At 38.1% G+C, this 21,578-nt stretch overlaps 3 protein-coding genes across 7 annotated transcripts; 1 reads left to right on the plus strand and 2 right to left on the minus strand.

Annotated features, from left to right (window-relative positions):
• Positions 1 to 729: 729 nt before the first annotated feature.
• Positions 730 to 4,144, plus strand: LOC140760652 (photosynthetic NDH subunit of lumenal location 4, chloroplastic). 2 transcript variants are annotated; one of them, XR_012104422.1, is made up of 6 exons: positions 730 to 1,140; positions 1,645 to 1,737; positions 2,372 to 2,432; positions 2,531 to 2,599; positions 3,523 to 3,648; positions 3,768 to 4,144. XR_012104422.1 is itself a non-coding variant. In XM_073097692.1 (6 exons), exons 1-5 carry the CDS (start codon positions 757 to 759, stop codon positions 3,588 to 3,590), a joined length of 675 nt encoding a protein of 224 aa, XP_072953793.1. In that variant the 5' UTR covers positions 730 to 756; the 3' UTR covers positions 3,591 to 3,638; positions 3,768 to 4,144. The 2 variants fall into 2 exon arrangements, 1 of the variants encoding a protein (XP_072953793.1); XM_073097692.1 differs by having other exon boundaries at positions 3,523 to 3,638.
• Positions 4,145 to 4,846: 702 nt separating this feature from the next.
• On the minus strand, positions 4,847 to 7,786 carry LOC140759940 (heavy metal-associated isoprenylated plant protein 23). Of its 2 annotated transcripts, none has more exons than XM_073096655.1 (2): positions 5,312 to 7,786; positions 4,847 to 5,213 (listed from the first exon to the last, which is right to left on the minus strand). In XM_073096655.1, exons 1-2 carry the CDS (start codon positions 5,457 to 5,459, stop codon positions 4,927 to 4,929), a joined length of 435 nt encoding a protein of 144 aa, XP_072952756.1. In that variant the 5' UTR covers positions 5,460 to 7,786; the 3' UTR covers positions 4,847 to 4,926. The 2 variants fall into 2 exon arrangements, with proteins under 2 accessions (XP_072952756.1, XP_072952755.1); XM_073096654.1 differs by having other exon boundaries at positions 4,847 to 5,225.
• A 137-nt stretch (positions 7,787 to 7,923) lies between these two features.
• On the minus strand, positions 7,924 to 20,421 carry LOC140759938 (protein CELLULOSE SYNTHASE INTERACTIVE 1). 3 transcript variants are annotated; one of them, XM_073096652.1, is made up of 8 exons: positions 20,274 to 20,421; positions 19,690 to 19,788; positions 19,019 to 19,077; positions 13,408 to 16,462; positions 10,690 to 13,234; positions 9,512 to 9,966; positions 8,411 to 8,527; positions 7,924 to 8,293 (listed from the first exon to the last, which is right to left on the minus strand). In XM_073096652.1, exons 2-8 carry the CDS (start codon positions 19,753 to 19,755, stop codon positions 8,153 to 8,155), a joined length of 6,438 nt encoding a protein of 2,145 aa, XP_072952753.1. In that variant the 5' UTR covers positions 19,756 to 19,788; positions 20,274 to 20,421; the 3' UTR covers positions 7,924 to 8,152. The 3 variants fall into 3 exon arrangements, with proteins under 3 accessions (XP_072952753.1, XP_072952754.1, XP_072952752.1); XM_073096653.1 differs by having other exon boundaries at positions 13,408 to 16,453; positions 19,690 to 19,794; XM_073096651.1 differs by having other exon boundaries at positions 19,690 to 19,794.
• Between the last annotated feature and the right edge of the window lie 1,157 nt (positions 20,422 to 21,578).

Here is a 21,578-nt window from a genome sequence, read left to right on the forward strand (position 1 = left end):
ATTTTAATAATCTCAATGGTTGTTGTTTAGTCTAAACAAGCATGTTTATGTTAAGCAGTAGTTGTCCAAGAAGGACAAATTCGCTTTTATGACTCATCTAAATCGATAGCGGCCCAAAGCTGCCACTTTAGATTAATCGAGAATCATCTACCTCGGACCACCAGATTTGGTATATCCATAAGATTACCATACTGCACTCATTCATATTTAAAGAGTTGATAACTTTATTTTATCTTTTTCATAGCAAATTAGACTAATAATATGTTGTCCAATCCATTTAAAAAAAGGCCCATGGGCTCTAACGATGTAGAAAAAGAGAGAGAGAAAAATAATACTAATTGAGAAGGCCCACGGTAGGAAGTTGAAAGCCCATTGCAATTCCAATCCGCTTAAATTAGCCCAAACATGCCAAGCTTTCTAGTATTACGGAAATTTATCATAAAAAATCCCATATATTTAATTTTTAATCCCTCAAAAACATTGTGAATTAAATTTAATAATCACTATTGTTTTTAACATTAGTCTTTTAAATTTTTTATTCAAGAGTAGTAAGATCATTTAGTCGAATGATAAATATGAGGTGAATGATAATAAAGACAAAAGGTAGGGTGTATTTATAAATTCCTCAGAGTAATAAGTAATAATAGTACACTGTTGGTAGTGATATGCAAAACGACCATTCCAGTAGCGTATAAAGAGGATTAGTATTCCATCGCTAACCACAAAGCTCAGAGAGTTGAAGATAACGGTAACGAAATGGCCATCTCCACTCTTTCTCTTTCATCTCCCAATCCCCGCCTTCTCCCTTCTCTTCCTAAATCCCACAAATCCTCAACGTTTTGCAATAAAGCCCTCGCCTTTCCTCTTTCTTTTCCGCCTTTCTCGAGGGAAGAGCCCACCCCCACCTCTTCCTCTTGCTCCTTGGACTCGATTTCTTCGACCAAGAGGAGGTTTGTTGAATTGGGTATTGCTCTTTTGGCTTCTCCAATGGTGGCTCCGGATGCGAAGGCCACCCGGATAGAGTACTACGCCACCGTAGGCGAGCCGCTGTGCGATATGAGCTTTGCGAAGTCTGGGCTTGGCTACTGCGACGTCGCCGTGGGGACCGGGGTCCGGCCCCCAAGAGGTGAACTTATCAATGTGCGTATGGATTACTGATCCTTTTTACTCCAAAAATTTTGTTTTTTTTTTTTTAAATTTTGGCGTTGTAGATATGTTAGTTAATCTTGATCTTAAAAGGGCTTCTCGTTTGGTAATGTTGTTGGAAGTCTATTGAAATTAGGGTTGAAATAAGTAGTATTATTGCATTACAGAATCTCTCAGTTATTTAAGCACTCCTTATATATTTTTGTTCAGTTATTACAAGGCGACGTATTCATTTTGATGTTAGGTTATGATGAAAGTTAAAAAAGAGAACATGTGTTAATCAAATTTTTCTATACAGTTGTTTGTGTGAGTTTTTTAAAAACTAACGTAAATTGATAGCCTTCTCTTTGTAGTAAAGCCTTCTATTGTAGGAATTTTATTCTCCATCTGATCTTGGTGTTGTGGATGAATCTGACGTACAATTACTATGAGGATAATCTTTTCAGCATGGTATAAATTGACATTCACTCTTAGTCAAATATACTCTGCATTTCACAGATCCACTATACTGCAAGATTTGCTGATGGTACCGTATTTGATAGTAGCTATAAGCGTGGAAGACCACTCACAATGCGCATAGGTGTGGGGAAGGTATCTTTTTTCAGTAAATTTTATGATATCTTGTTATATTATTCTGAAACCATAACTTGCTTCTCCAATTGAAAATGTATCAATCCAAGGATTACTTGCAATATTGTCAATTTGCATAAATAGGGTGTTCGAGTTTACTGTGTAGTCATGTAGGGATCATATTTCCCATGCATGGAAAATACAGCTTGCCACTCTGCTAGTCTTAGCCCTTAATGTGTTCTCGGGCAATCATAATTGATAAATTATATGTAACTATTTGACTATTCATTTGAGGTATATATTCATCTAGATTTTGTTTGACCAAGAACATCGATAGGATTCATAGTTTATGGCATCATGAAAATGTGGTTTCTTTGGTTAAACATAATAACATCATCATACTGTTCATGAAAGCTGCCTAACATTAAACATAGAACGTCTATGGTAGTTCCATTTTCCGAAATTAGCAGCATATTAGACAAGCTCCCTGTTTTTTGACCCATCTCCTTGCCTATCTAAGTATGTAACTATGACATATGTCTAGGAGTTGCCCAATCTATTTAGTGAGTAAAGCTTATCAGTTTCTCATGCTGTTAACATTGACAGTCACTTCTCATTTTCTCATAACATGTTCACCTTTCATTTTCATGGAAAGGTCCTTCCTGGGCTTGACCAAGGGATTTTTGGCGGTGGTGGTGTACCTCCAATGCTTGTTGGTACAGTCTGAACTTAGGAGCTAGTTTGATTGTAACATTTCTTTCGATGCTCATTCTATTCTACTAGCAGCTGAGATTTTGCTTCAAAATTGTTGCAGGGGGAAAGCGTAACCTTATGATTCCTCCATTGTTGGCATATGGGCCTGAACCAGCAGGATGTTTTTCTGGTAATGTGAAACTATACATAAACATGCTACTTCTTTTTTTTTTTGTTTGGGGGGGGGCAGCAAATTATTTTCTGAGCATGATATATAATTTGTAGGCTCCTTAAAACCTATATGACAATTTAGCTTCATTTTCCTACATTTATATGACGGTTGAGGCTTTGAGCTTCTTAATTCCAACTCCAGTTTTAATTTCTATATGATTGTCTTTTAAGAAGCTTGCACTAATTGTTTTAAGAGATATCTATTTAATGTTGCATAACATACCTTTCATGTAAAATTTACTTGATGGGAGCATTTATCTCTACATGTTCCACCAAGAATTACACTGCCTCTTCTAACTGCTCTGAGCTAGAAGTTGTTTGGGCAACAAAAGAGAGATCCACATGCAAAATAGCCAACCAACATGTGTTTTATTTGACAGATTAAATGTAACTTGAAATGCTCTGGTGAAATGGTATAAGTCTAGTAGTATTAACTAATTAAAATAGAATAGGTTGCATAGCCGGCTCTGTGGACAAGACAGCAGTGCATGCACCATAGATGCTCAATTTTTGCATATTGAAGCTATGTAGTTGCATGCAATATGATATTTGCTTTTGCCTTCTATCAGTGCTCACTCGATAGACCATTAAAAAAGACGTTTTTGCTTGTATGATTCTATCAAGTCAACGATATAGTTGAACACTAGACACCACGGTAAACATGATGGACAGGTTTGCATTGCTGGTTCTGCTATATATTTTATATGCAAACTGACTAGCACATTTGGAACTGTTCTTTAGTTCTGATGGCAAGTCTGGTGCATAGGTAGTTAGATGTCTTACAGTTAAATTTGTATTAAACCCTATTAATTTCTTCCAACATATTGTCTGGTTTGCCAACTTAAGCTCAAAAGTTAAATTCAAAAGATTGGGTTTTTACAGGTGACTGCAACATTCCTCGCAATGCAACACTCCTCTATGACATTCTTTTTGTTGGAATATACAAGTGAGCAGTAGCACTTCAGGACTCCCAAATGTTGCTGCTGCAGAGATGACTGGTAAATTGAGGTTGAGATTCTCAGATATTTGACTTTTTTCTTTTTCTACCTTTATCAAAATTCTCTTGGTATGTTAACAGACAGATGTTTACTCATGACCTGTTTTTCCTTTTTTTCGGTTGATTCAAGGAACTTAGTGTGAAACGTTGCAAGTAATGAATCTGAAAGAAGAACTTGAGCCGTTATTCAAGCGGAAAACATGTTTATGCTGCCCAAGTACTAAATGATGTTTGTGCAAAGTCAGCTCACAAAGCATGTCGCAAAATCGTTCTTGGGATCGAAGAGTGCTGGATGAACCAACATTTCAAAGATATTTAGGGAATATGTAAATAGAAACAACTGAGCTCTTTCATTTATGTTGTATTCATGGTTACTGAGAATGAAGCTTCATGCTTACTACTGCAACCATTTTAGGTTTCTGGTCTTGAATGCTTCTCACTCGTTTCAAATCTGTTGTTCTAGGAAACCATTCATCTTACGAGCTATACAAGAAATTTACTTTTATACTTGGCTCTTCTTGTTGTGTATATAAGTTTGTCATTTAATATAGTGACATATGGCCATTATAGAATTATCAGAGAAAGTTCCTAACTTTTGGTGGAAGATTTTTTTTTTCTTGACTAGATCTTTTGGTGGAAGTTAGATGCACTCCATTTGTTCTTTTTCATCCTATGCCTGTGCACTGGTTGCCATCTATCAGCTTAAACAAGAGTGCTTACTCGAATACTTAATCAACGAAGGGAGAGGGGCTTTCATGCTACTTTTTATTAAAAATTGTTCCATGCCCATGAACGCACCTCTTCAGCCCTTTCTGTGTTTATATTTGTTTACAAACAAGCCTGTACTTTTCAATGTTCCCTTGTTTGCCTTTGGTATGCTTGCAGGCATGTGAACAGGAGATCAAAAGAAAAAGAAAAAAAGCTGCCAGGAAGCAGTTGCAGACCAGTAAACAACACAGGAGAAAAGGAAAACTCAAACCTTGTACCCAGAGGACAACCCAATACATAATAATTATTATTATTATATTTAGCTGCTTCATAAAAACTCCAAAGAGTAAGACCAGGCTAAGCTCTAGAAAGTATGCTATCATATGACCCTACTAAGAGGAAAAAAGAAGATTAGACATGGCATATAACCCATTCTCCTCTGCAAGTCTACAGGTATACAGATACTCATACTGTGGGGGGGGGGGGGGGGGGGGGGGGGGGGGGGGGGGGGTGAACTCTCCTCTTCCTTAATTGTACTCTTAGTTCTAACCATTTCCATCTCTTGTTTGCTTCTTTCTCCCTCACATAATAGAGCAGGCATTTGGGTTGTCATCACTGAACAAGTTGGTGAGGTGATCCTCCTGTCTGATGACTTGGCTGGAGATGGTAATGGCCTCCACATTCCTCACATATCCAGGAGGTGCTCTCTTGTCATAAGTCTGGGCAGCATAAGGGTGGACAACTAGATTGTAAGGAATATAAGGCCAGATCTCAGCTCTCTTCCCTGTGGACTGGGCTCTCTTGAGGACCTTGTGTGGCTCCACATATCCAATGACAGTCACCTTCTGTTGCTTCCTATTGACTTCTACTGATTGAACTCCTACAAGAGAGCCATATTAGGAGCATGTGTTGTAAACACAACAGTTATAAGAATCCAGAGAGTAGTGTATTGATTAGAGAACTAACCTCTCATGTGAGAAAGAGCTTTCTTGACTTTAAGTTCACAGCCATCACAGTCCATCCTGACCTTTAGCTCCACAGTCTGCAACTGCTTCTTCCTGTATCTATGACCACTGCTCAACAAACTAGAGAAGTAATCCAAGGTGGCTCCCATGGTGTTCTTATTATTATTTTTCTTCTCTCTTTTCGAAGATCAGATGGAATGAAGGAAAGAACTAGCAGATTTAAAAGATAAGATTGCTCTGGGATCTCAAAAAAATCTTCTTGAAGGAGGTACTTACTTATAATATAGAAATCAAAATCTCCAGAGTCTTTCTCTATTCTTTACTTCACCTCAAACCCTCTGTTATATAGGCCTCCCAATGGCATAAAGCCCACAAAAAAGTTGTCACAACCCAAGCTTAATGTAATGTAGTACACGTGAGGGTAAAAATAATAATTTAAAGGGGGGTGTCTTCAGGAAGCCCAAAAGGGAACCACACTGTAGTCTGTGTGCTTTCTGCTGGGTCTCTGTCCTCCAAAATAATTGAAGTGATGTGGTGTATGGCAGTGGAGAATTCAGGCCTTAAATTTCAATGGTACAAGAAAGGATTTTGGGACTTCCCCTCTCTGACCAAGGAAATGAGGTTTGGCTCTGCCATGTGTTCTTCACTGATAAGGGCCAAGTGGAATGAGGAAAACAAATCAAATTTTAGCTCTATAGGTTTGTCATTTGGTTTGAAATTGTCTTAGTGATGGATGGAGAAGTAAATGAGTGATTAGGCTGTGATTTGAGGTGAGGCTGTCCAATTAGAACACTTCCCAAAGTGTGTGAGAAATATTTTTAGTCCACTCGATCTGGGTCATATCAAAGTTCGCCATAGATTCTAAAACTTCCAATGATATTAGCATGCATGCATTAATTGCCGGCCAAGTATTTTTCCCATCAAATATAAGAACTTAGAAAGCAATTCTAGCAAATGGGTAAAGTGTTCTATTTTGAGGTCATCTCCAAAGAATTTGCTACTTCTATATGACCCAATGCATGTCCATATGCATTGTTCAATTATGGGTGAGTGGATTCCTTTAGGTGGACATAGTAAGAAAGGAGGCATCCTGTTAATGGTTGCAGAATATAATCGTTTGACTGGGTCCCTTTATCGATCTCCTTCATAGAAAATTTTGCCTAGATGCCACCCACAGCTAACAGCTTGCATCTAGTTCGACCCTTTGTTCCTTCTCGCAGTAGAAACTTAGTCAACAAGAAAAGGAGTTGCACCACCCAGAAAAATGTCATCACAGCCAAAAATAATAATAAATAATAAATAAATAAAGAATGAGAAAACTTCATTATGGATGCATTGTAAGAAGTTGATTCTTTAAACACACACCGCACGTAAACAAATAAAATATAATCGAAGATAACTACTTTCTAATACTATGATAGATAATCAGTTCATTTGAAAGCTTTTGTTATCAGATAATAGAGGACTATATAGAGATATAAGATAATAGTAACAAGAAGAAAAATAATAATGCTTTTAATGCAAGTGCACATAGCACAAGGAAAATACAAAAAGATGGAACAGATGCATGGCACAAAGCTTAAACAAGGACCTCACACCAAACATGGGGGGGCACTCAGAACCCAATCAATCAGTGTAGGTATAGACGTATATAGTGTAGGATTTCAGGTGAGCAATGGAAAAAGGAGTGAAGGGGAAGACCCTTCTTCTTTTTTTTAATTGCCCCAAAGAAGAGACTTTGTGCCTCATGTGAGTGATGGGGTTGGTTAGCCCATGCACAATAATTGGTACCAACCATCCTAGAGGCCAAAGCAAAGATTCAAAGTTAGTTCACATGTGCAATAAGCATAAATTTATTGTAGTATAAGTCTCTTTATACAGATATAATAACTAAACAATAACTTATCTCAATACTAATTTACTACTACTTCTCTCTTCTTCTTGTAATATTTCTATATTTACTAATTACTATTTTATCCATATAAAAATATTATTCAATCAACTGTCATTTCAATTATTCTCTCTTTATCCATCTATTATAAAAGTTATTTAGTCATTTATCAAAATATGTATCATAACACCACTATACCGGTTTACAATTATACACCAGTATAGCTTAAACCGGTATAAGCTCTTTTATGCAATTTTAAAAAATAAGCATAGTTAAACTAATATAAAAATTGTTCCACAACTGAACACCACTCTAAGCAACCTATAGAATAGCTCAATGGAAAGAGATGGGATGGGAGATGACCACATGACCCCTCTAAGAGGGAGGGAGTGGTTAGGGTTTGGCATTCTGTTTGGATCCACAGCTGTGAGTTATATCAAGCACTGTTGTGATGTCAAGAGGCACTAACAATGGGCAACTGATGGGGATGTGAAAGATGCGGGAAAGATTTACTGCACAGAGGAGGAAGCTGAGAAGGGATTTGACAGTGAAAGGAGCAAGAAAGATGCAGTCATACAGCTAGTCCTGGTGGATGCACTTTTCAGAACCCTATGCCCTTACATCTTGATACTTCAATAGCTGTAGAACAGACAGGGATAATCTCAAAAATGTTACAGAATATCTCTGAGCGTTTTACACAAGTGGTTTTTTAGGTAGACCCATCAAAGAAAATCTTGGGCAAAAAAATAATGAATGATTCATTACAAGCAAGACAGAGATCCGACAGCGTCTGTTTTACTCACAATAAGGGGTACAAAAGGAGCAAATTCCTCTGCTGACTATTTACATTGATGGACAAGGAGAACATTTAGCAGGAGGAGAAAAGAGGGAAACAATCTCAACTCTTTATAAATTAAAATTACATAGAGTAGTTTACCTTATTGGATGTTATCATTTGTTTGACCACTGGAATTCGATTTCTAAGTTCCGAGAGGGCCCGCTTTTGCTCTCAGGCAATAAAGTGTATTCCCCAGCAACTGATCCTAGCATTACAACCCGGTCAATCTGAATTGTCACCTTTCCAAATGAGCTCTGCAACCAGAAACACAGAGATTAGATTGTCTGGAATTCTTGGATTGAACCTTGTCAACAAAATAACTATTTGTAATATGAGAAGTTTGTTATTGCAAATGTTGTTCAGGACAATACCTTTCCAAATTTGCTTTTGTTCTTGCAGGATATGTGAAGCTTCTGGCCTTTAGGGGGACTGTCAAATGCCCAAGCAAAGGCTTCATCCCATTCAGGCGTGGGACCAGTTGACACAATCTAACAATTAGAGAGATAAGTTAATGCAAATTAGAAATATTAAAATTGAGTAGAATCATCTTTGCAGCCAAAGATTAATATCAAGATTCATCTTAATCATCTTTGCAAGAGAAACAGAGTTGTAGTGATATACTACAATGCCACAGAGAACAGCATAAAATTCTTTAAATTGAAATTCAGTCAGCTTTCTTTTAGCCTTAAAATTTTGCAGTCATTAGAAGAATGAGTATATGTAAATAATAAAATATAAGCAAGAACTAGGAAAGGTGGCCTAAAGCGATCCCATAGTATGCCTCAGGAATTGAGAGGCCTTCAAACCTTTTCCATTTTTAGTAAGTCAACAATTAACAGGACCTTCATATATAGACCTTTAGATATCAATTTTGAGGCATTATCAACTCAAACCCCAAAAAAGGAAAATTGAGATGAAACACCTTGTAAAAATATCCCCAATCTTTTCCCCAATAATACTGTGATACTGCCTAGTATTAGACTCTTGCCGACAAACAACCAGAAGTTTCCACTACATAGACCATCTTAATCTCTATCCACCAAAAAAAAACCTCTTAGACTTTGAGCATGATTTAAATAAGTAATAAATGAATTGAACAGAAATCAAGGTTTACATCTTCTAGTACATGCACAAGATGAAAGGACCAAGAAAAGACTAAGATTATGATTGTTTGCTCATGTTATAGATCCAATTTTTTCAGAAAAAAAAAAAATATTGACAGCTTTATGCGGAACATTATTTTTTCCCTAGGGGTGATGAATAGCTGCAGTATAAGTATCTCAAACTCAGAACTAGCAAAGAAGGAACCAACTAGACTTATGATGAGATTGAAGATGCTAAGCAGCTGACTTTAGTCTAGAAGTAGTATTATAAGTTCCAGTTAAAATATAAGAGGCCACCTTGTAGTAGTTAAAAAAAAAAAATCTATATGCCAATAGATCCAAACAGGACTGCTGCAGACAGGTGCTTACCTTCGTTTGTCTAGGTGGATTGCTACCAAGTGTGAGTTTACAGAACACACTAGGATTTCCTACTGATTGCCTCAAATTGTTGCCACGCTTTATAGTAACCGTAAGTGTTCCTGGTAAACACTGCAAAAGCAGTTCGGCCTTCTCCTGGAACCGAGGTGGGCCAGACTGAATCAAGTACTGAAGTAGGGGAATAGCCTCTGAGGCAGCAACTGACTGAGCTTTGAAAACTTCAGTTGGGCATGCTGACCATGCTTGCCTAAGGAGATAAAGCGAATCTAGTGCTGCTTCTTGAGTTGCTTCTGATCCAGTTTTAAGGGAAGTCACAAGATGAGGGATACATAATGTCGCAGGTTCAGTGACCCTCAATCGAGGGAAATTGCTAAGCAGTGCATTAAGTGCTTTAAGATACTCTTCATTCACACTCCCTGTAGCCCATATATCCTTTTCAATTGCAGCTGCAAAATAAAAACCATGATCAGACAAAAGAAAGGAACAACACATTCATATAAAGTGAGCTAAGTACAAACAAACACTTTCAGCATTTAATCTGCAATATTCAAGAATACTCTATTTTAGTATGGAGGAACAGCGTCGATCCTCCATATTATTGTTTAACTGGTATTTAAAAGTGTACAACTAACATTTGAAAATAGCAAACAAGACATTCTGAACCTTTATTGTCTGATTATGGAGAGGGAACCAATGAGCAAGTCGTACAACCCAAATTGAATGCCCTCTTCTTTTGAGAGGTGCTATCAGGTAAAGTTCATGTTCCCACATGGTCTATCCTTGAAATGTGATCTCTTAGAAGTCAGAATACTAGAACCTTGAATTTCTCAAATGAAAAAGGTAAGCTCTTTTAATATAATAATTTATTTCTGTTAGAACCCTATGTAGAGCTCCAGTAGCATCCAAAATCAGTAAGTTTAGGAACTTAAATAAAATTAATTTTATTACTCTATTTCAAGGAGATGCTGATCCCAACAATAGGTTGTTTAACACATTAACTTTAATAGAACCAACTTAAAACTAGACATGTATCAATCACTATACAGAGGAAAATAACTTTTATCTAAAAATCCTCTATCACTTAATGTATCTCTCAGAGTTTGGGGAGTTCCCATTTCAATTTTGATAGGATTTGATTAAACAGTAACATCAGATTGACAAGAACTTACCAGTTATAGCTCTGACAGTTTCGCTGGAGGCATACTCTTGGATTGTATGATTAGAGAAAAGAAGTTTAACAAACATTGCAGCCTGAACAGATGTATCCGGATTGCTGGAATTGATAAGGTCCAGGACAACCTGAACACCACCAGATTCTGCAACAGCTCTCTTATTTGATCTGCTGTACATTACAAGGTTTTGCAAAGCACATATAGCTACCACTTTCATTTCTTCAGTTGGTTGATCTTCAAGAAGGTTAACTAAAGCACGGCATGCTGAAACAGCATCTGCAGATCGAGCTAGACCCTCATTTTGGAAAAGATCTCCTAGAGCAAGAGCTGCAAGCAGCCTTCCTTGCTGGGATTGTGTTTGGGGATCCAGAAGGTACATGGATAATGGTGAAATAGCAGATTTAGCAGCTTTGGCTTCTCTAATCTTCACATTGTTAAGCAGTGCCTCCAGAAGTCTAGCTGCAGTTTCCTCACATTGATGATTCCTTAGAAGATCTAATAATGCTTCCACAGCACCACTTTCAGCCATTGCTTCTGCACTGGTTGAATCATCACTTTCTAACACAAGCAGGGCATTCAATGCACCCACAACAGTACCTTCTGTTCCAGAGCGGAGCAACTGTACTAGCACAGCAACAGGCACTTCCAGAAAAAATTCAGAGCTGTATTGAAGAATACTGGACAAAACAGATGCAGCTGATTCCCATATAACATGAGATAAAGGTGTATCAGCTTGCAATATCACTTTGGACAGCTCATAGACACCACCTTCTTTTGCAATTGTATTTGGCCAAGCCAATGCAAGATTGGCAAGAGCTTTTATAGCTCTCTGCTGTAAAATGGGGAGACCTGAACCAAGGACTTGGATAAGGGGACCAATTGCTTGCTCTGTTATGGCATCTTTTTGAAGGTGTTCTTCTAAAAGAAGATGAGAGAGTAGTTCTGCAGCTAACTGTTGCACAGCTGGTGTAGATGAATGCAATAAAGTAAGAACTGGTTCAATGGACTGCTGAGGTGTCAGGTTATAATCAGCTCGACACTGCGGATGCTCCAAGATATTCACGAGAACCTGCAAAGTGCTATGCTGTCCATCAGGACCAATTTCTGCCTTGGATAGTAGCAAGAAAAGAGGCTGTACAACTTTAGCTGCAGATGGTCCCTTGGCAATGCTAGCATTATTTGTTAAAATTCGAAGCAATTCTGAAAGTGCAACACAGAGAAAATCAGGAGCTTCATGGAGGATATCAAGTATGCTTTCAATCACTCCAGCCTTGACCATTTCTAATTTACAAGCTGGCCTGTCCTTCCCTAACTTCACCAAAGCACTAGCAACTGCCTCATGAAGCATGTAATTTTTACCAAATAGAAGACCAACAAGAGGAATAACGGCACCATGTGCAGCAACTAGTTCTGCCAATTGATCATCATCTAAAAGTTTTTCCAGTGCACGAACTACTGAATGCTGAGCAGGACTATTTTCACTAACTAGTAGAGACACCAGAGGCTCCACACAACGAGCTGCAGCCATTGTAGACCGAATTCTCGTATTCCTGAAAAGAACACAACATAATTCTGCAGCATCCCCTTTTAGTTCCACTGAACAGTTTGAAGAAAGAATCCGACAAAGAACATCTACTGCATTCATTTCAACATCTGCAACGGCAAGGGCTCTTGATGGATTATCAGAAAGCAACCTAACAAGTGCAGAAATAGCTGCATGCTGCTCCCTCTCTAAACCAGTATTCAGAATCTCTACAAGAGGTTGAACGGCTTGCCGAGCTGATTCACCATTTCTGATATGTTCTGCACAAAACAAGCTCTCCAATGCTTTAGCTGCACTGTACCGGGAATTTCTGCCTCCCAAGCGTAAGACTGCGACAAGTTGATTTACAGAACCATATGCAGATTCATGGCGTCGTATTTCAGCGCTGCTGAACAGAATACCTAATAACTCAGTGGTTGCTTCTTCTGTAGCATCTTGTGGACTAAGTGAAAGATACTTGGTAAGTGCCTCTAGAGCCCCTGCTTCAGCCATTACCAGTTTGTTTGATGGGCAATCTACTGCTAGCTGGGTTAGAAGACCCAATGCTAGGAAAGGTGCACCTGGTCGATCTGGAATTGGCTTGAGTAAATCAACAAGGAGAGGTATTGCTTTCCTAGAAGTTGCACCAACACGGATATCATCAACTCTGAACAACCTCTCTAGTGCAATTTGCTCTGGATTGCGCACCAAGTTGAACTCCTCTGACAATTCCAAAAGATCAGCTATATCAGTATCAGCACAACCAAGCAAAGATATAAGCCCACTGGCAGCCCCAGAATTAGCAACAGCCAGCAAAGTTCCTCTGCTACCATTACAGACTAGACTTGCCAAAGCTTGTGCAGCAAAATATCTGTTTGCTGACTCCTCTGATCTCAGTAAGTTAGAGAGGATCGGAATGGAGTGTAATGCAGCATTTGATCGTATAATATCTCTTTCTTCGAAAAGCACTGCCAAGAGTAAAGCACAAACCCATGTGCTATTATCGTCTTTAGAATCGCTCTGCCAAAGAACCATGAATCAAGTTAGAGTAAGACCCAAGAGTGAAATCTAATTACCTCTAAAAGATATGACATAGGCAAAGAAGTAGACAAGGTAGAATATCAAAGAAGATACAGAAGTCCTCATAGAGTAGATGTATATAACTAAGTGGTTAACGGTAGCAATCAACATACTTGCATATATAGGAATGCATTCTGAGATATCTTGTCTGTAAGAGTTTCAACTGCTCCAGCCTCCAAAATTTCTGCTTTAGTTCGGTTATCATTAGAAGCAAGAACAGCAAGCAGCCATAAAGCAATCATGTTACCCGAGATCACTGCCGTGCAACACTCAGCATCACCATTTCTGTATTGCTCTTTGGAATGCCTATAAATGCTTATGTCCATAATGCTTTCAGTACCCTTGTTTTCCGTAGATAAATTTGTTAAATTGAGCATACCAATCAGAGAATGAATGAGGTGAGTGCACAAGTCTGATTCTCTCAAAGCTTCTATCAGCTTCTGGCCGTGCTGTTTTGCTGCACAAATAAGAAGAGCACTTCCACCAACCTTAACTATCAAATTGTTGGAGCTAATGATTCGTCTTGCAATTGATGATATACACCCTGAAGTTTCAGATACTAAACCACCCAGTATAACATGCTGATCACAACAGAGTCTTGACACTACTTCTATGGCTTTATCTTGCACAGAGGGTGTTCCATCAGCTACACATGAAATAAAGGGAAGAATTGTGTGGGGATACTCGGCAAGAACTGCCCAGGGAGATTTTACATGCTCACTTGCTCCTTTTGATCTTGATAGAAGCACCAGTGCATCAAGGACTTCTGATGTAGCAGAAGCTTCAGTATTAGCAGATTCCAAAAGTGCAGCTAGAGAGAGAACTGTTCCAGCACGGTTAACACTACCTAACAAAGCCTGATCAATGGAACGAAACTGTAGAAGACGTGCAATTGCTGCAGCTGCATGAGTTCTTCCATCAATAGTGCCGTCTCGCAGAACTCGTGTTACAGGGAAAATAATGTCATCAGGGCCTGCCTGCACAGACACTTCATAATCCAGAAGAAGGTTTGCTAAAGCTCGTGTTGCCTGTTCTGCTACTTCCAGAACTGAGGAATTCGCTAGCAAGATTAATGGAGGTAATGCATCCCGAGCAACTGCTGCCAGCTCCTTGTTTTGGTTAATTGAAAGAAAAATAGAAGCAAGGCAGCATGAAACCTCCATCAGAATTTTATCAGACTCCACATTAACAAGCTTCATGACTGACCAAAAAGTTTTTATAGCAACATGAGTTTCTCTCAGGTCCTTGCGGCAATGAAAGATTCCAGCAAGAGCAGATGCAGATTTGGCTTGAGTTTCTTCCCTGGAGGAGCTGAGGATTTTTATCATTGTCTCAATGGCATCATTTGCAGCACTTCCTTCATGCAAAATATCGTTAAGGGGCGCAACTGAAAGCAAACTTTGTAATGCATCCAAAACATAAATTTTAGACTCAGGCTGTTCACTGGTTAGTAAAGCAGATAACTGGCTAATGGTTCCCGTATCTGACTTATGGATAAGATGGTTTAACGTTTTAGATGCTATCTCCTTTCCATTGTCACTTCCATTTTTCAGCAGCCACAGTAAAGCAGGAACAGCATCGGCACTGTCTACGCATGCCCGTATATCTTCACTGTGGTTACAAAGGTTTCCAAGGATAGTTGCAGAATCTTCTTTAGCTTTTACAGATCCCGTTTCTAATATTTGAACAAGAGGAGGTATACCTCCAGCAGCAGTTATAGCCCACTTGCTCTCATCATTTTCATGGGATAAAAGGCAAAGAAGAGCAACAGCACATTCCTGTTGTTGTTCCGAAGAGAGACCAAGAAGAGATATCAACAATTGGACCCCTTCACGACCTTGTAATGCATGCCATAGACTAGATTCCTTATTGCAGAGAGTAAGAAGAGATTTTGTGAGCTCGTCTTGCACTTCATTTGTTGCCATGGTTATTAAACCAACAAGAAGACGTTTTGCATCAGAATTGCTAAGTGCCTTTGAGAGAATAGCATTTCCATACAAACTGGCTAATGCTTCAATTATGCGTTCTTGTACAAGAAATGGCAACTTAGGATTAAACTGTTTTATCAATATCTTCTCAACAATCAAAGGGTCTGACGCACTGATAGATTCAGCTTTTGTATCATATATCATCAGGGCTGAAGCTAAAGCACCAAGTGTGTCAGCAACCTGAGCAGGTGAAGAACATGATTCAAGGCTTTCACCAAGGCTGGAAATGACATAAGACAACCCGCCAGATATATTTGCCAATGCACACATTGCATTTTCTTGTAGTGCTTGAGCGGATTCTCCTTGCATAAATTCTTTTGATGGAGCAATAGTTGCATTTATTAGAGCAGGAATGCCATTGAAATTAGCTATCTCACGCCTGGCTTCCTTACATTGCGCAGAAAGAGATTTAAGAGCACCTGCAGCCTCAGCTCTAATAGAAGCTTCATTACCAGGCCCTAATAACTTAAGGAGTCGTTTTGTGGTTTCTGCAGCTAAAACTTGAGAACAGACAGATGCATCTTCCATCATTACACATCCAAGAAGATAGCAAACATTTGCAAGGGTACTCATTTCTCCAGAACCAAGCAGTTTTATAAGTGTATCAACTCCACCAGATTGTATGGTTGCAGACCAGAACCCTTCTGTGCTCTTTGACAAGTTCTTCAGTGTCCCAGTAAGCAGACCATCAACCAAACTTCCATTTGTGAGACCATTTTTCAGCTGAACCCATAATACAGGAACAACAGCTTCAGTTGAGAAAATCTTTGATCCGACATGATCCCTGGCCCCACCTTGTGAGACAGCATATATAGTTTTAGCAGCTGCTGTTTGGCCTTCAGCAGAGCTGGATTTAAGAAGACCAAGCAATGGAGGAATGCAACCACCAAGTAATACTTTTACCCTTAGTTCTTCCTCCTTGCAGAGAGACCCTAAAACAGAAGCAGCCTGTATCTTCACTCCTAATGACCCTGATCTGAGGAGAGAAACAAGTATTGGAACAGCCTGTGAATGTGAACCAACAGCTCCAAAGGCATTATCGCGGGTTTCAATAAGATCCAGTAACTGTTTCAATGAGCTTTCTTTCTCTTGAGGGGTTGAAGAACTTCGGCGCAATTGTTCTATACATTGGGCGACACTCGAAAGTGTCCCATCTACATCCTCCATACTACTGCGATCTCTGCAAGCGACATTTCATCAGATCTAAAGGAAAAGCTGAAAAAAGCAAAAAGAATTACTTGAATAAAGGTAACAATTGTTACCAACTTCAGTTAGGAAAAAATATCAAAGTAAAATTTTATACTAAAAAATTAAGTACTGGTACTTTAAAAAGCCCATTTTAATATGAGGGTCATCCTTAGGTAGCATATAACTCAATGCAACAATAATGGTTTGGTGACCTATGCTATCAAAATCCAGAAATCAACACAATTTGAGGTCATCTATCTCCACAGATAATTCCATGCATTATCATATAGTTTTTCCCCAGTAAGTATCCTCCTCTTTTAATTAGGAGAGAAAACCAACTACAGTTGCAAATTTCAAACTTATACAAAAAAGGCTTATCTCATTTAGATGTAAGTGAGAGAGAGAGAGAGAGAGAGAGAGGAAAATGATTGAAAGTTGAAAACCTTCTACAAGAACAGTACCCTGTATTGAGTGTTGGAGAAAATGAAAAAAGTTGAAATTCCTACTTTTCCACTATTTCTCTGTCATCTTTCCTTCCATCAGGAAGTACTAATCTGCTTCATTTGCTTCTTCCTCTCTGTTTGGATGAAATCTCTTTGAAGTCCTAGTGTCCTCCAAATAATATTGCCCTTATTTGTCTAAAAACTCATAAGTAGTACCATAATATCCAAAAATTCCACAGTCAATGTTCAGAGAAAGAGCAAAGTGAGCTTAATGACAGCTGCAGTGGATGATATGCATACAAATACAGAAGTAGATCTCTAACCTCACACTCATGATGGCTCAACTTTACCTTACAGTTTGGCTGCCATAGATTTTTTTTTTTCTATATGTGTATATAACTCATGGCCCTCAAGCACAGCAATCAGATAAGGTAATGAAGGAAACCTAATAACGACCCACGAGGAAGATGAGGATGACTAGAGAAGAGAAGGAGATATTGATGACTACAGAAGCATCAAAACTCAGGTAGTTGAGTTCCCTATCCTTTTAAAGTTGAAGCTTGAACTAATGTAGCCACGTATGATGGTACTCTAGAGTCATGTGCAAATACCCTTTGCTCTTGTTCGAAAGTAGAGTTCTGTGCTTTTATCATACTTCATTATGCAAATGAAAGCATTCTAAAGGCACCAACCATAATTCATAAATTGGTTCAATTCTGTATTAAATGACCTTATGCAAAGCTTACATTTGCAGATATGACATACAAAGTGCACAAGGGGATGACCTAATGTTCCGGTGGCATGACAAACATGGTTTTGATATCATGCCAAAGAGCACTAAGCCATCTAAAAAGATGATCTGCATGGTAATCATGATATAAAAACATTAAAAAACTAGGCCCCACACATGATATATTAGCAAGTATACAGGGCAAACTGCTTCTCATGGGAAACTTGGTACAAGCTCTTCTAAAAATACATGTGAAGTCATCTAAATACAAACCTTCACATCATAATGTAAACTCCTTGAGGACACATCCAGAGCATATTACATTTAGCTCAGATGAATCAGTATGAATCATTCATCTGATTATGATTCAAGGCCATTGATGAAAGTTGAAACTCTTCCATTCTATTTCTTGGCCTTTAGGCTTCCCATGCAGATCCATGTATATCATTTTGATGTATTGAACCGCATAGGTCAATATGCAATTGAAATCACAAAAGTATTTATGCTTCAGCGAAGCATAAACAATCCCTTATATGCACAAAGTTGGGCACAACATTTTGAAGCGAAAAAGTGGAAATTCTCTATCTATATTTTTTTCAGCTTTTCAATGTAATTTATTCAACAAATGGAATATCATCCAAAAACAAAGTAAGAAAAATTAAGAGAAAGAATACTGCTAATCTGTTTTGAATTAGTGCCTCTCTGTGAGCAAGGATCCGATATACATGAAAAATGTGTCTAGAGATATTTTTCATGTTTGATTGATAGGTTGAAAGATCATGATACATGAACAATCAAACCATTTACTACTGCCTATTTGGTTTATATCATTTTCATCCATTCACTCTATTTAATAGAAAGTTTATGACATGTCATAATAATCTAGATTCTAAAAGGTTCAGGATTTGATGGTACTTTAAACATGTAACTTAGGTCTTCAGTTTTGACAGCTTGTAGTTTAGAAGCAGATATATCAAATTGTAAGAACACTGGTCATGAACATGTGCTCCAACAATAGAAATCCTGATCAAATGTAACTGTTTCCAGCATGTATGTCTGATTTCTATCCCTCGAGAACTTCTGATTTGCAGATCATGAGCAATAAGATGTCCTATTAGTTATCATAGGTTTAAGACCAATATCATAAATTCATAACAAGAATGTAGATGAACATATACACATGCATATATATATATATAAACACCTTCTCTTAACTCCGCGATAAAAAGGAAAGGGAAGGTTCAATATCGTGGTTTAATTAATGCAATTAATCTTGACATCATGTATATGGAATGTAGTTTTTACCTTAGTCTCATCAGAATGTCTGGTAACAGCTACATGATATGCAACCTATAAGTAAACATTTTACATTTACCTTGAGCCCATCTTTATGACCGAGTGTGGAGTTGGGGGTTCTGTATCCGTATTTCTTTCCTGTGAGCATACATGGAAAAAAGAATGAAGATATCAAAGATACGAGCTTTATCATACAAAGGGAAAAAAAAAAACTGAAGCATACTAAGCTGAGTGTGCAGAGAGGACTTAACTTTCTAGGTGCAAGACAACTTCAATGGAAAAAAAATACCATCTGATCTCATAAGGATGGTTAATTATGATAATTCTGCTCCTTAAACATACTGTAGTCCAACAATTTGGCTACTGATCAATTCCAATGTGCCGTAGTTTAAGACCACAATTGGTCCAGGGCCAGAGGAAGTGTACTAACACATTCTAAAACTTCTTTGCAACAAGATAGACTAGAAACGACAAACGTTTCAGCTTAAATAGCAAAAGAGTAAAAGACTAGTGTTCATGCCTAAAACAGATCCAAGTTTGGTTTAGTGTTTATCATACACAAATTGTCACATACAAAATTTTACCTTGCTCAATAATTTTACTCAGAAAAACCTATGCCATCAAAGCATTGCAAAAAGAAGGCATGCAAAGACCATGCATGTAAGCTGCTATCAGTTTCACCTATAGTAACATTGCTGCAAGAACGACAATCATGAGCTTACACAGAGAACACACCAAGGAGAATCTTACCAGATCTGCAGCTCCACGGCTGCTGCCATTGGTGCCTGTGTACCTCCACGCTAGTGCAGCCGCCATCTCCTCTAAACTTTAAACTCTCGTCCAATAGATCTAGTCCTTCAAACATGAGAAAGTGTTAAAAGCCAATTCAAGAAAAGGACGCATTGAGATCTACACTAAAAAGCATCAGAATCTGAATCAAGATTTCTCCAGGAAGGTCATTCCAGATCCAGATCTGGATCTGAATTCACTCCTTCCACCTCCAAACCTACACAGATCTAACCAATTCTAAGTGAATCGAGTTCTCTACACAGAATCGGAACTAAATCCAAACAAAAAGTACGAATTTACCAACCACATATAGATCATTCATTCCTCTCTCAAATGCCTCAAATTCGTCAAATAGACCATACTAAATCCACGCACTTTCCACTTAAAACCACTCGGATCTCAAAAAAGAATCACACGAAAAATTTGGAGTAAAACAATCGCATTGATGTCACTCACTACAAAGAGACCAAATCACCTGCTCACACTCCCTATCCTCCAACAATCCACCAGAAAAATGCGAAGATTTCAATAACCTTGACACTAACCTTTGATGGCTTGGTAATCGATTCAATCTCAAAGAAGAGAGCGAGAAGGAGATATCTTTAGAATTGAAGGAATGGAGCTCTCTCTCTCTCTCTCTCTCTCTCTCTCCACCGCGGAGAGAGAAATCCTCAAAACTTCTTTTCACCCTTTTCTTCTAAAATTCCGCACTTAACTAAGCCAAGTAGACATTTATAGTAAGGTGTTCTGTCTCTCTCTCTCTCTCTCCCCTCTCCAACGACTGCCGACAATTGACAAGGCACTCCGCGAGCTTTGGCGGCGGCTCCGAGCGAATCGGCGCGAGCCGCAAAATTAGCGTTTCTTAAATTGTTAAACGTTCTAGGGTTCTATTTGATAAAGTAATCCGTAGCGTAATCCACGTATATCTATTAACAATTTATAAATAAGCCACAGAAAATTCGAAGATTTAGATAAAAGGTCAGCTAGCCAAGTTAACAGCTATTTCTTGCGCTCCTCTCTCCATCAACAACAGCTGGCAAACACTATAATATGCAAAAAAATGCCCAAATTATAAGATAATAGTGCATAGTAGTGGCTAGTGACGGTGGTAGTTAATAATTAACATTTTTGCATGGGCTAAATATTATCAAAAAATAAATAAAAAATATTCCTTATCACACCAAACTTCCAACCTCCCCCCATTTATGAGAATATACTTCCTTATAAGACTACACTGCATCACAGTGTGTCGCACGAATCACCACCGTCCAATTCCGGATCAATCAAGCTGATGTGGACGGGCTAACAGATGCGAAGAAAACGTTCTTTGCTTGACCGTGACGGCATAACAATCTCGCAACTTACAAAAACTAATTAAATGCATACGTTTCCCACGGCCACGTGGAAATGCACATGCAATTTAGTTCTTTGTTAGGGGGTAGTTAGTAAAAATTTTAACTTAATTCTACACCTTTTTCTTCAAATAATATGAGATTTTTATAATTTATTATATGGTTTTGAGAAAGTAGATTAATTGATTGCGAAAGTGACGTACTAACTTGTTGCATATTTGCAACAAAAACTAAAATAATTCTTTTTAGTTTATAGTACTGCAAAATGTATAACCATTCTGATCTTTTTGTGCAAAAATTAAAAGTAAAAGAGACAAAAAGAAAAGGAAAAGGAAAAGGAAAAGGAAGAAGAAGAAGTGTTTAAAATATAGAACTTTTTCTGCAACTCCTAAACATTCTTTATCTTCCATAATCTTTTATTCATGTTCCATTACTGCAAACCCTGAATAAAATAAAATAAAAAAAATTGATGCCATGGAACAGCTCCAAATATACATG

The sequence above is a fragment of the Typha angustifolia genome, chromosome 5 (genome assembly GCF_048772165.1).
Source record: "Typha angustifolia cultivar Huaian chromosome 5, ASM4877216v1, whole genome shotgun sequence".
NCBI classification, from domain to species: domain Eukaryota; kingdom Viridiplantae; phylum Streptophyta; class Magnoliopsida; order Poales; family Typhaceae; genus Typha; species Typha angustifolia.